At 44.5% G+C, this 14,964-nt stretch overlaps 1 protein-coding gene across 7 annotated transcripts in view; it reads left to right on the forward strand.

The window, feature by feature from the left end:
• tns1b (tensin 1b) overlaps window positions 1–14,964 on the forward strand; it is a 271,361-nt gene that overhangs the window by 245,019 nt on the left and 11,378 nt on the right. For all 7 annotated transcript variants that reach the window (XM_080785765.1, XM_080785767.1, XM_080785771.1 and 4 more), the window contains 7 exons: window positions 3,430–3,525; window positions 7,083–7,251; window positions 7,525–8,416; window positions 8,683–8,826; window positions 9,426–9,798; window positions 11,567–11,653; window positions 13,914–14,042. In XM_080785765.1, the coding sequence (XP_080641891.1) occupies window positions 3,430–3,525; window positions 7,083–7,251; window positions 7,525–8,416; window positions 8,683–8,826; window positions 9,426–9,798; window positions 11,567–11,653; window positions 13,914–14,042 (1,890 nt within the window). The remainder of the gene's footprint in view (window positions 1–3,429; window positions 3,526–7,082; window positions 7,252–7,524; window positions 8,417–8,682; window positions 8,827–9,425; window positions 9,799–11,566; window positions 11,654–13,913; window positions 14,043–14,964) is intronic.

Here is a 14,964-nt window from a genome sequence, read left to right on the forward strand (position 1 = left end):
CCATCTTGGATCGGCCCCGGACCCGCGCGTTGAGAACCATTGCCATGTATCACAAACACTCCTCCCTGCATCGCTTTGGAAGAGCATGAGAGCCACAGGAGAGCAGCGCCACCAAAATGGACACGCACGCACACACACACACACACACACACACACACACACACACAGCTTGACGTACACCAGCTTACTCTCTGCTCACTGAGAGTTTCTCTGTTCCACAGAGAAAGCTGGTATTGATTTGATCTTAATTAAGACTTTCATTGATTCTGAAACGATTTCTCAACAAGCCTGCAACGTGTCAAACTCGAAGATGAAATCAAATCCACTTTGTGAACTATTTTTACACTGCCTCTGTTTACACTCACAATCACATCCGTGGTAGAGACACCCAGCGGCAACACGTTATACACTCTGCAGACGCTAAGTTGTTGACAGTCCACAGTCTTTGTGGGTGCTGCTCTCTGCAAAACTTGTCATCTGTGTTCAGTTTCCTGTTCCTGCGTTGTTCGTGCCTTCCCCTCACACCAGCCTCACTTGTCTAGCTATTTTTACGTCCAGTCATAGTCGTGTGCTCAAAAGTCAGCTGTCTTTGTCGTTTGGGTTTGGTTTGCTGTGTGCACGTACCATGGCTGGAAGGAGAAGTACAAAGCAGTGGTGGAAAAGAATGACTAGGTCGATTTGACTATGTTACAAGTAGAATTCCTGCATTCAAAATTAGCAAAAGGACAAATATACGTACAGTATCAAAGTATATAGTATTTAGATTTTAGCTGCACCACTCCCTTCCTATACAAACCCATTGTAACTTCAAAATCTGTCTTAATCATGATAGATTCATTGAAAATACAGAAGCTTTTTTCTGGTGACTGATATACCTGAGGGGCCGTGTTTTTTCATTTCTTTTTAATAATTTGTTTGGAAAATAGGAGGAGGAGGAGGCCGAAGGAGACTATAAAACATCAAACAGTTTTATTAAAAGTAAACAAAAACCGTAATTGAAAAGGCACGGCCCCCTCACGTACCACCATAACAATATCAGTCACCAGAAAAAAAGACAGGTGTTTTCGATTAATTTTTGTTAAAATGGAGTTTGAAGTTACAATGCTTTTGTATAGGAAGGGGGCGTGGCATTTAAAATTAATATCAAATATCTGTATACTGAATGGAGCAACTTAAAAACCATCTGGGGTGTTCACATAAGCCTCAGTAAATTATAAAATGACGTTTTTTTCTTCTTCTTTTCTTTAATAATTATCTAAATCTAGTAACTTGTAACAGATAATTGCAGGAGTACAATATTTGCCTCTGAGATGTAGTACTGCACCTCAAAACTGCACAAAGTACAGTACTTGAGTAAATGTACAGTACTTAGTTACTTTCCACCACTGATAATAAAACGACTAGGATTAGTTGCCACGGGGGCCTAAAAGCTGGGACTGTCACGTGCACTGTCATGTGTCACCTTTGTTTGGTGGCACAAGACATGCGGTCAGCATCTTGGTCAGTTAAGTGTAGCTTAGACTGACCACGTTGTTGAATCTTCTAGTTGTGTGTTTGTTTTGACCCAAGCTGTGGCTCTGGTGATGACGTTGTCCAGGTCTTTATTTGTTCTTCTTCTTCTGGTGATTAATGTGGCCGGAGTTCGGTTGTTGAAATTCATTTTTATTCAAAGTGTATACATGTATCAGTGGGATAGCCTTCCAACATCACTGCTAAACAAGTCTCACTTTGAATAGTGGGCTCTGATTGATCACCCACAACTCCAGGGTGAAATTTAATTCAAACTGAGGAGTGCCTGCAGACCAATATCTGCCCAGGGCATTTTTTTCTTCCTGTGGCAGATTTGTCTGCATGGTTGCCAGGCTATCAGGGGATACCATGACAGTTTGAATTTGAGTTATTTATTTTCCTTATTACCAGGCAAACTACAGTACATAAAACACAACATGGGTGAAATTATTAGTAGTGTTATCAAACAATGCTAGGCCTACAGGGATAGCAGAACGTGAGGCTATTTAAACCCTAAAGACGAGTAGGTAAGCCTTTTCTCATTGCCGTGCCTGGTGAAGAATTATGATGGATTCAAATTTAAAATGACAAAGTATTCCTTTGCAATAGAGTAGACTGTTTCACTGTAGACATTTTGACAGGTGGGTTTCATTTAGGTGTTTCATTTGGGTGCTTTCAGCATGAAGTTAACTATTAGGGACTGGCACTGCCACTCTATTACCTTCAGCTGTGTTTACCCATCAAATGTGTGCCAAAAGGTTCTGTTTTGACTCAGCTTTGCGGTGTCACAGGCATCTATTCTTACATTTGTAAAGTTGGTCACGTGGCCAAAAGATGTGGCCACTAGCCAATGAAAACCTGTGGACACTATGCTGTTGCCCCAACAGGCCAGAAACAAGGCCTTTTAACCACGCTACTTACACACACTACAACTCGCTTACAATTCGCAAACACAGGCGCGATTACATACAGTTTCATTCATGCAAACACGGCACTTCTGCCGCGGAGTGCATGGCGAAGTAACTCTGGGATTGAGTGCCCACTCAGCGGGCGCGAAATTCTAGTTTGTAACGTTTGTGTTTGGTCACGTGCACGTTTTGCACCTCCCAACAGAGCATGAGGCATGGGCACCACTTGTGTTCTTTGTGACATATGCGTTGCCATTTAATTTTGTCATCCTGTGACTGTTTTGGTTTTGACAGCTCAGCACCTGCGTGCAGTAATGTGATTTACGAGACAATAAAGTTCAATTGAAATTGGTCAATGGAATCTATTAAGGGTCAAATTGTGTACAAATGGAAGCAAACAGACCTTTTATAACTTGTATTCGTTTATTTAGACGGGACAGTACGTGTGTATTTAAGCAATATTACACGAGAGAGTGTGCTCAACATGTGGACTCAATTTAATTAAAACTAAGATATTCACTAGTAAAAATATTAATGACAGATATAGCCACTACGACCACAAAGGTCCCAAGAAACTTGCTAGCCTAGCCACCCAGTCGGCTGTGCTCTGGGAGAACAGAGCATCTCTGATCATGCTCGTTTGAAGCACGGCTAGATGGCTGTCTCAACCAATCAGATTGCTTCCTTGAAATGACCTGATGTATAATAATGAACATTACATTACAACGTATGGACACCAGATTTAGCAAAGATGCTAATGTATATGCGGTCCGTTTGCTGCCTTACATACAGTCTGCTTCCATTTCGTACACTCTCCGAGTTATGGCGGTCCTTGAAATTAACACGTTTGAGAGAACCACTGCCCTTAGACATTGTGACAATTGTCACAAATAATCATTTCAGACATATGCTACGAATCAGCCTATGGATTACAGCTGACAGGTGGCAGCTGTCAAGACTGTTGTGATCATGTGACACTATGTGGTGTTAACTGCCTGTTATCGTTCTTCAGGTCGCTCGCCGCCCGGTCTGGCTAAGACCCCGCTGTCAGCTCTGGGTCTGAAACCCCACAACCCAGCGGAGATCCACCTCAATCAGACAGGCTCAGGTTGGTCCATTCCGTCCGTCCATTCCCTTTGTCAGACCCATGTGAGGCCATTGTGCAGTGGTGTAAAAAGTACTCAAATGTTTTACTTAGCCTAAGTGAAAGTAGAAATACAGCAATATAGAACTACTCCGTTACAAGTAAAAGTTCAGACTTCAAAATGTACTTGAGTAAAAGAACAAAGGTATTGGCATCAAAATTTACTTGGAGTACCAAAAGTACAAAGTACTCATTATGCAGAATATCCCATTTCAAGTTTTCAAATGTATGGAAATGGCTGAAATGAATATTTGGTATTAAATAAAGTGATAAAAAAAATAAGTGGTTACTGTATGTTTTGTAAAAATAATCAAAATCTACAAAGTAACTAGTAACTAAAGGTTCAAAATTGTACTTAAGTACAGTACTTAAGTAAATGTACTTAGTTTGTAGTTTGTAGCTTTGGTTTTTCCTTTTGATCATTTGGACATCCACACGAATTCGGTCTCTTGGGAATTTAGTTTACCCTTCTGTCCAGAAGCTTCTCGCAATGCAACATAAACCTCAGCAGCAATTTACCCCTTTGCTAAAAATACGCCCTCCGCTTCTGCGGTGTATCAAACCCCCTCTTCACCTTTGATTTTACAACCTCATGCCCCCCCGTCAGCGAGCTTATGTAAATGGAGCAGAGAATTGCCTGGTTATATGGGGTGTGCAGGATTGCATAATATGAGACCTTAATTTAACAGCCCACCTTCAGGACGTCTGCACGCTCTCATAATAGTGTTCAAACATTTAGCCGCCAGTAATATTGGCTGTGATATCGGCTCCTTTGAACACGGTCTGCTTCTAACTAATGGGATGGCTACAGGCAAACCCGCTGAGCTCTGGTGACTCTGGACCGGAGTCATGGGCTCCATAAGGGACATATTGGCTGCTCACACACACATCCACACAATTGACTAAAAAAAGGTTGAGGTTTTCCTTTAGTGTGGGTGGTCTAGTCTCAGAGCTCAATTTGGAAATAAAAGGGTATAGGCCTAAGTGAAGTCATCGTCCTTTTCTGTATCTGCGGAAAGCCAATAGCGGAAACCATTATATTCTCCCGACCAGCCCATTTGGGGTAACAACAGCTCAGGAGGTAGAGTAGGGCGTTTTTTACCAGCTGCCCTTTTTCTTTTTTACGTTTGAAAACTTGAAATAGGACATTCTGCATAATGAGTACTTTTATTTAGGTTAATGCCTTTGTGCTTTTACTCAAGTACATTTTGAATTCCGGACATTTATTGTAACGGAGTATACTTCTATATTCCAGTATTGGTATTTTACCAAAACAAATGTGAGTTTTCCACCACTGATAAGCGCTATATAAATGTAGTATACCTTCTTCTCTATTCCTCTTCTATCCAACCCCGTTTATCACTTGCGTTCTTTTCTCTGAATTCCCTCCATCGATGCTCCTCAGATGATGAGAGCAGTGATGGTGAAGAAGGTAAGGGATGTAGCTCTCTAATAGCCATAGCCATAGATAGAACCAGAGTTCTCAAAGTGGGGTCCTTCAGTGGCCTTCAGGTCGAGGTCCCTGGCCACATATAGTATATCAATTTTGGGGTGCCTGACATGAAAAGGTTTGGGAACCGATGCCATTTAGTGTCTTCTAGAGTCTAGAGTCTAGACCATGAACCAATAGCCTTAAGACATCCTCTCTCCACTAACTGTCTTCTGTCTTCAAACAAAACCTCATGACCACACCACCGTCGCAACCACTCTTCTGTTGTTGACTTCTCATCCACTCATCATCTACAGTAGCCTGAACAGTCTCAACAGCTTACATTGAATCATCTTATCTCCATATAACTTTTTTGTGTTTCTTTTGTAAATGAATGTCCTACTTGATCGTACTACAGTATCACAAAAAAGCATCAAAAGTAGCACATCCACAAGCTCACAGATCTGATACTTTTGAATCCTGAAAAGTAACAGTTTTGGTCATAATAGGTTTCCACCCGACAGAGCAAAAAGATTGTCGTTCCCTGGTGGAAACCTTGTATGTCCCCAACTGTTAGTTTTCAGTAAATTAATAATGTAGACACACAAGCTCCAATGAATACTTTCCATTGGTTAAAATATTCATACAACCCACAGACAGGCAACTTTCACACTTACATTTATTTTCAATAGCAGAATAGCAGATGTATAAGCTGTGCCTGTGAGCTTGTGGATCGGATGTTTTTGCAAATTTCGCAAGGCATTTATGATTGCCTGACAGCGACGACATTAATTTACAAATGCATCGAAAACAAACAAGTTCATTGGAAAATAACCGCCATTGCCAAGAAATGAATGAATCATGCTGATTAATATTTTGGTAAGAGAATGTGGTAATTTTGGAGTGAAAGCGGCGTAGCTGTTGAGAGCCTCCATCATGTAAACACTTATGCTTACACGTAGGGCTCAGGGGTGCACAGATGGGTTGTGTTAGCGCCAGGCTCACAGCGTTAGCATTCAGCTGCAGAAAAGCTGGCTCTCGGCGGGTTGCAGCAGGGAACTCAGTTTATGTTGCTTAATGTGCATTCAGAGTTTTTTGGATCGTGAGTTGGATGGATATCACACTTTCACTGTTCCCACTGTAAATTGTGGGAATCTGATAGCACTCTAGGTTTATTTATGCTTAATTAGAAATAGCGGTACGGTACCACAATGTAGAAATGCTCTTGTTACAAGTCACAAGTCTTGTAATCAAAATATAATTTGTGTATAAATATAAATCTACTTATTATGCATTGAACCATCTACCAATCTACGTAATTGGCTAATGTATGTTTTGCAATATTAATCTAAATCTGCAAAGTACTTGTAACAAAAGTTTTTAAATAATTGTAGTGGATAGAAAATTGTCAAAGCATGAACCATCGGAAAGTGGAAATGGCCTCTGTCTGATGGAAACCTCATATGTTCATAATGTTACTTTCAGGATTCAAATTCTAGAATAGCAAATGTGTGTGACGCTGAAATATCATCAAGTAGGCCGTTTAATTTACATACAATTTAAAACGTTAACACATTTCATGCCTTAGACATTATATTTACATTGGCAACGCTTGTATGTATAGTCGTAAATATATGTTTTAGATATCGATATAAAACAGTCTTTTAGCCCCGGGCTGGTTGCTAGGCAACGCCTTGCTCAGTCCCGCCCTCACTGTGTCGTACGTGCGCATCATTCACTTCTGTTTTAGCGGCTGACTTTAGACACTGTTTTCTCTGAAACTAGGGTGGTGATAATCACGTTCGCGAGGTTCAGGGCTTATTTCAGATATTACACTGCATCGTGATTACAATATACGTTTCTGCATATGTAAGTGCATCATAGTGAGACCTTCCTGTATCCGCCTGGCATCTAGCGATATTGCTGGTGGCCACATGGTGGCAGTCAGTCAAAATATGGAAATAGGAGGTTTCTGCCTGACAGCGACGCACCACTCAAGTCAAGTGCAAGTTCTTCACAGTGACTTACAGTAGTAGTTACTTTCCACCGCTGCGATCTGAAGTTCTGCCTCTCTTTGCTCTTTGTCATGCAGCACCCAGGAGCTACGTGGAGTCGGTGGCCCGGTCGGCGGCAGTGGCAGGCGGGGAACCGACGGCAGCCCCCTCGCCGGGGAGCCTGCTGGGCCAGCCGGGAGAGAGGAGCCCCAGTCCCTCCACCCACCCACCTCTGTCCAGCAGCAGCCCCATCCAAAGCCCACAGAAGTGAGTGTGAAACAAGTTTGTGATGATACATACACAGTATGTAACATCGGAAAAACAATATACACATGAGGGCTCTCACTCCATACATACAGGTATCTACACCGTATGTATGGATATATTTACTTTAAATATGTAGGCAAAACACAGGTATAATAGCTACCAATATCTAGATAGCCAAGTATACTGTGCAAATATTCGTAATATTATAATAACGTTAAAAAAGTGCTGCCCCCATAACTAAGATGTGTGAACATCCATGTTTCTCTTTTGCAGTGACGGCCACATGGCGGCAGCAGAGAGCAGCGTGAGCACTCCGTCCCAGCCCACTACTGATTCCGGCTTCTGCTCGCAGCCCACTGAGAGTGCCCACCCCACCCCCACCCCCTTCTCCCAGGCAGCCAGCACCCCCAACCCTTCCTACCAGACTGCCAGCGCCCCCACCCTCTCCTACCAGGCTGCCAGCGCCCCCACCCCTTCCTACCAGTCTGCCAGCGCCCCCACCCCTTCCTACCAGGCTGCCAACGCCCCCACCCCTTCCTACCAGGCTGCCAACGCCCCCACCCTCTCCTACCAGGCTGCCAACGCCCCCACCCTCTCCTACCAGGCTGCCAACGCCCCCACCCTCTCCTACCAGGCTGCCAACACCCCCACCCCTTCCTACCAGGCTGCCAGTGTCCCCACCCCCTACGACCAGGCTGCCAACGCCCCCACCCCCTACGACCAGGCTGCTAGCGCCCCCACCCTTACCTACCAGGCTGCCAAGGCCCCCACCCCTTCCTACCTGGACTCCAGCTCCCCGGCCTCCTCCTACCATGGCACCGCCGCCCCAACGCTCTCCTATCTTGGTGGCTACGCGACCTCCGAGGCCAGCACGGCCCGCTCAGAACCCGCCCAGCCGCAGGCCTCCTACAGCCACAGGAGCCCCCAGGCGCTGCACTGGATGGCCGGCGCCGGGCCCGCTCACAGCCCCGTCCTGCAGCAGCGCTCGCTTGCGGCCTATCAGGCGGGCGGCAGTCCCGTGGCGGCGCGGCAGCCGTCGCCGGCCAACGGCTACGAGGTGTCCGTCGTCCCGGGCTTGGGAGGCAGTCCCATGCTGGGTCGCTGTCCATCTCAGGGAGCCCTGCAGGGCAGTCCTGTACTGACCAGACAGGCCTCCACCGGACAGGTGCTTATTATTATTATGAAACCTCGCTATATCACCATTATTATATTTATATCTACATTTATTTTATATTATTTTGAAATGCCAATGGAGGATATGCCCCTTGAGTTGCAGCAACTCGTTTCTAGGGGGTCCTCACTGGCACAAAGCAGAAACAATGACGGGGAACAATTGCACAACAATCGACAATAACATTTGCCATTTGCTATCCATTGTTAAAAGCGTTTTGAAGGTAACTCTGCGTGGCTCCTCTTGTGCCTCATGCTCAGGTGGCACAGCGGAGCCCCGTCCTCAGCAGACAGCCGTCTCTGGGCCAGAACCTGCAGGCCAGCAGCCCCATACTCAGCAGACAGCCATCCCTCACCCTGCACCAGGGCAGCCCAGTCTTGGGCCGCCACCCCTCCATATCGCAGGTCAGGGACGTGCAGAGAATGCCAGAGAGGAAACATGGGGCTGAAATTATCTAAAAATGCACTTTTGGCCAAAAAATTATAATAATAGCGGATCTACAAGCTCACAAGAGAGCTTGTAAATAGACGGGTAAAAAGGCAGGGGCTCAAGACTCCTTTGATGTCTATGTGTGCACGTGCCTGTCGCCAAGGTATAATAGTTTTAAATTTTTCATTATAGTTTAGTTTAAGTTCGTTTTTAGCGGGTTTGCTAGTTTTATAGTTTTACGCTTATAGTTTTAGTTGAGTTTTCAGTTTTTTTCTGCCCTTTTCAATCCTGCATCTGACGAATAAGTCAGGGGCAGGATTGAAAAGGACCAGAGTAAGTGAGTAAGTGTCTTTTCTTGAGTAAACTCAAGAAAAGATAATAAATAAATGATAAAATACGAAAAAAAAACTACGGGCATTTTGTCTATTATTACAGTTAGTTTAAATTTGTTTTGTAAACACACATTTCAGTGTGTTTCAGGAACAGTTTTATTTAGTTCAGTTAACGGATAAAAAGTTTAGTTTGAGTTTTTTCATTAGTTTTAGTTAACCGTAATACGCGTGCACTGTTGCAGGTGTCCCAGAGGAGTCCCAGTCTGGACCGCCACCCCATGCACAGCGGCTACACCACGCCGGACGAGCGCCACGGCAACCTGTCACGGCAGAGCAGCTCCTCCGGCTACCAGGGACCGCCCACACCCTCGTTTCCTTTGTCCCCCGCCGCGGGCTACCTGGACGGCGGGACAGCGTTCCGGCAGGGCAGCCCGGCCCCTCCCGGGCAGCAGCCGCAGCTCCCCGAGAAGAGGCGCATGTCCAGCGGTGAACGGCCCAATGGAGGCCTGTCCTACGGGACGCTGAACGGCAAGATGCCGTCCCCGCTGTCGAGTGGAGGCAGCACTCCCAGCTACTTCCACACCCTCCCCGACTTCTCCAAGTTCAACTTGCCTGGTGAGATGAGCAGAGTTAAGGGCAGAGTTAACACTGCTTTCAGCAGTGTTCTAATTATTCGACTTGTAATGAGTCGATTATTACTGTACATAAACGTCATATAAATACAATTCATTGTCTTAACCATCTGATGACGATGTAAGCCTGGATACCATCTGTGTCCGTTCCCATAGGATAGTTAGGATGGATTAAATGCAAATGACAAATGTCCCCTCAGGGATCAATAAAAGTAGCTAGCCTGCTGCTTATTCTCTGATCCACATCATAGCTGAGCCGTTCCACTGTCCTGCTCTACTCATGTGGCTGATAAACTGTGGCTTTTGTCTGTCTGTCTGTCTGTCTGTCTGTCTGTCTGTCTGTCTGTCTGTCTGTCTGTCTGTCTGTCTGTCTGTCTGTCTGTCTGTCTGTCTGTCTCTCTGTCTCTCTGTCTCTCTCTCTCTCTCTCTCTCTCTCTCTCTCTCTCTCTCTCTCTCTCTCTCTCTCTCTCTCTCTCTCTCTCTCTCTCTCTCTCTCTCTCTCTCTCTCCCCCCCCCCCCCCCCCCCCACCGTTCTTGTTCTCGCTCGGCCAGCTCCAGATGCTCTCGGGGTAGGATAGCAGTGGTTGTGGCTTCCAGCCCAGTGGATCTGGCAGCCATGTCTCTGTGTCTGTGGTGTGCCTCTGAGTCCGTTCAGAGTAGCATGGCCACTGTGTGGTGAGACTGAGGCACAGACAGACAGACAGGCAGCTCTAGAGCTCAAGCTGCAGGGCCCCTTGTTCGGGAGAGGTTTAACCGTAAAACCAGGCATTTTGTGTTCTCGGCTGTAGCCAGGATTTGTTTATTGCCTCGGGACACATTTTTAAACTGTTTTCCATAGATTCTATCCATTAATGCCCTGGCGGGGTCATGCGTGATTCCTTATAAATCAAATCATATCGATATGGCGTACCACTGCATCCAAATTCATGAACACGATATGAAACATAGAATATTCACATAACTTCCAAAAATAATATTTAACCCATTAAGACAGAGAAAGCATCTATGTCATTTTAGATTTGGGCTAAAAAGCATTCTTTTATACCTTGGCTATTCAAAGATATAGCAGATATACACAAGCTTGTAGCACGTCATTTCATGCCGCACTACTAGCTTGTAGATCTGCTATTTTTGAAAAATCATGGACATTTCTACAAATCCTTGAATTGTACATTCTTTTAAATCCTTGCTTATGGGGGTCTCTGGAAGAACATATTTTGAGATGGGGTTCGCAGGCCAAATACATTGTGGGGGTCCTTGACATGAAAAGGTTTGAGCACCGCTGACATTGAAACATTTTTCAGAAGATGTAGGATTTAGAAGACATTTTGTATAATCGGCCTCAGGTCTTAATGGGTTAAAGTAAAATGTATATAGTGAGGGGGGGGGGGGGGGGGGTGGCTTCTGGCAAGTGCATTTGGCAAGCTGTCGTTCCTTTCATAGAGTATGTTGTTCTCTGTGATTTTATTGGAGGAACCAGCCAGTCCACACACAGTACAATGAAATGCATGCCTGGACTTTAGTTGAGATGTATGTCGGAGCTTCGGGCTATACTTTGAGTGACGTTCCTGTGAGACTTCCTGCTGACATCGATATGGCTCGGCTGTCACATTTGTCTACAGTTAAAGCCAGGCACAGCGGCGTGGATTACATAGTAATCTTGACCTTAGAGATTGAGCTGTGACACCTCTCTGTGACACTGACATTCCTTCTCCCCTCTCTCTCTCTCTCTCTCTCTCCCTGTTCTCTAGATGGTAGTCCGGAGACCAGGCTGAATGTCAAGTTTGTCCAAGACACGTCCAAGTTCTGGTACAAGCCAGACATTTCCCGGGAGCAAGGTGAGGAGATGAGCTTTAAACATGGCACAAGGTGACACGTTTTGAACTGATTCAAATAAAAAAAATAGCCAAAATAGCAGATCTAGATATACACTACACTTTTAGGCTATTTTGGCTATATTTTAATTTAAGTAACAGTTTTGGACATATTGCTCATTAGACCCAACAGAGACGTTATACTCAATCATACAATGCTGTCACTTACCAAAAAGATCTACAAGCTAACCACAGGAGCATCCTTGTCACTCAACCTGTTCTTGCACTGACCATTGACATGTCATGGTTTCAGGGCCTGTGTGTCCACTTCCCACTTGACTTGCTCTTAACGAGAGACTGAGATCATGCCTTTAAAAACGAAATAATAAACGGACCAGCAATGCTCTCTGTCAATTTATCATAATTTCATAATAAACAAACGTGTACAGCTGTACGCTGTTGTTGTGTGATGGAAACTTGTGTAAATCTACTGTAGATTTAGTCGACTAAAATCTTATGATATTTAGTCAACTAAAACTATATTCATAAAATATGACTAAAACTGAATTTGATTCAAAAGACTATGACTAAAACTACATTTTCTGTGAAAATCAACACTGCCAGGGGGTGCACTTGTACATCAAGCCTCACGCTACAGTAACAGGAGATAGGCTCCTACCCTATGGGCCACATAGCTCGGGAACCACTACTACTTCAAACTCTTGCTTGAGTTTGAAACCACTGTGTTAATTGAATGTAGTGCACTCTGAGGCCAGAGATTTCCTGATGTTTGCACTTTTGGGAATGCTTGCATGCGTAGTCATGCACATGCACGCATGCGCACTTGCGCGACCACAAACAGACACACATGTGTCCTCTTGTTCTCTGCTCATCTGTCTGGCTGTGAGGTCAGTGGATGTTCTCTTCTGCTTTTGCTCATCGCCCTCATTGGATTAGATCATCTTAAACACAAGCACATGCTCCACTGCCATGACATCACACGCACGCACGCACGCACGCACGCACGCACGCACGCACGCACGCACGCACGCACGCACGCACACACACACACACACACACACACACACACACACACACACACACACACATTACTATAGGTACTGTTTTTTAAAGCCAATAATAGCAAATCCACGTACAAGCTCACAAAATATTGTGCTGCTTGTAGATTGGCTATGTGACTGTGGCTAATTAGCGTATTCATTATAAATACAATTTGACATTTAGAGGTTAAGCGCATTTGGAGCTTAGCTCCCCAAATCTTTTGTTTCTCCAGGAAATGGTCCTCACAATGTCGCCGTTTCTCAAATTCTGCTACACTCGTGGGGACATTTGGTCCTCACAAGTGTAGTAACACAAGTTAAAATTTGATAATAGCAATACACTCACACAAAATGACACATGTGCATGCAAGCACTGAGACACATGCGCACACTCATACTCAATGGCATGCATGAGACTCACACACATGCATGACACACACACACACACACGCACACGCACACACGCACACACACATGCATGCGCTGCGCATGCACATGCAGTGTTTGAACAAGCACTCCCAGAAGGAAAGCCACACATATGCAGAGCGTTATAGGGAAACATCTGCCTGCACTGCTCCTCTCGTCCATTTCCTGCGATGCACTGTCACATGTGGACGTTGATGGAGGGATTGAGATGATCCCACCGTTGCTGTCGCACAGAAACCTCTCATCTCCACAGTCTAGCCCTTTGTGCGTGTTTTCGTAGATTAAAATGGTAAATGGTGCATTTATATAGCGCCTTTATCCAAGGTGCATTACATTCACCCATGCACCATTCTCACACACACACACACACACACACACACACACACACACACACACACACACACACACACACACACACACACACACACACACACACACACAGAGATTACCGCACCCTACTTGTACTACTTATACTACAGTGTCACACAAAAGCATTAAAAGTAGCAGATTCGCTCGGCGTTTTGAGCTTGTCGGGCTGTTACTTACTTCCTGAACAGTAACCTAAACGTTTTTTTGCCAAGGTATTTGCAAAAATGCCTATCTACATCTTTGAAATATGTTTCATTTGTCCTGAAACTTTTTTTCTTTTCTTTTTTTTTAATCTTTTGAAATTACAATTTAAACAATGTTTACTCACAACCAATAAACCGCCTGACAGCAAGGCCACGGTTTGATATCTGGCCGGCCAGGGCTAAGATTTTCATCTTAACACTAACTTTGAACATGTGTGTTGGCAGCCATCAGCCTGCTGCGAGAGAGGGAGCCAGGGGCCTTCGTCATTCGGGATAGTCATTCCTTCAGAGGGGCCTACGGACTGGCCATGAAGGTGGCATCTCCACCACCCACGACGCAACCAGCCAAGAAAGGTAAGGGAAGCGACCATCATCTGGTACCACACAATTCCATGGGCACCGTTGGAGGTGCGACAAAGAAAGCCTCCGAAGGTAAATGCAGATGCCACTTGAAGGGGCAGCCAGGAGACAGACCACGAGAGAAGTTGTAGCAATTGACCATCGCTCGGGCAGAGACCTCTTATATTCCTCCATATTTTAACTTTTTGTGTTTTTTACAGTAACACCCTACTTGTTACAGTGGCACACAAACGCATAGAAAGTAGCAGATCCACAAGCTCGAAATGCGTGTTGCGCTTGTTGATCTGCTACTTAAACAGTTTTGGACATATGAGGTTTCCTCCTGACAGACAGTAACTTGGTGAGCCTGAAATATCATCTGTCGGGTTCCAGTCACTCTGGAAAAAAACAGCATCGGCCAAAACACCTAAATTGGCCACGTACATACCTGCTAGAAGATTGAAAGTGCAGCATGTGATATCATTAATCACTTTGTTCACATACTGTACTGTACTCCTTTCCCAATGGGAACATTCCTATCAAAAACATCATATTAATATTACGTATTCGTTGCTGTCGGACAGAAACCTTGTATCTCCATATTTATTTATTTATTTATTGTACTGTAAATTAATGCCCTGGTTTTGCATGCAAAAGTAGCGGAAAGAGCCATTCTAATTTGTCGTGAGCTTGTAAATCTGCTATTTTGAAAAGTGTGTCTCTGCTTTCGTTTCAACAAATATTGATGAAATAATTCCCTTTGGGTTTTTTTATCACTTTCTTTTTCTTTTTCTTGATGCAGCAATGAATAATGATACATTTTGCGATCAATCAATTGCGACCCCAATCAAGGTCAGAACAAGACAAATAAAACAAAGACAGACAGTACAAGACAGTAAAAGTAATTAGTAAACTAGTATTGAAAGTACTAATGAAC

The sequence above is a fragment of the Protomyctophum bolini genome (genome assembly GCF_963924005.1).
Source record: "Protomyctophum bolini genome assembly, chromosome: 16".
Lineage (NCBI taxonomy): Eukaryota > Metazoa > Chordata > Actinopteri > Myctophiformes > Myctophidae > Protomyctophum > Protomyctophum bolini.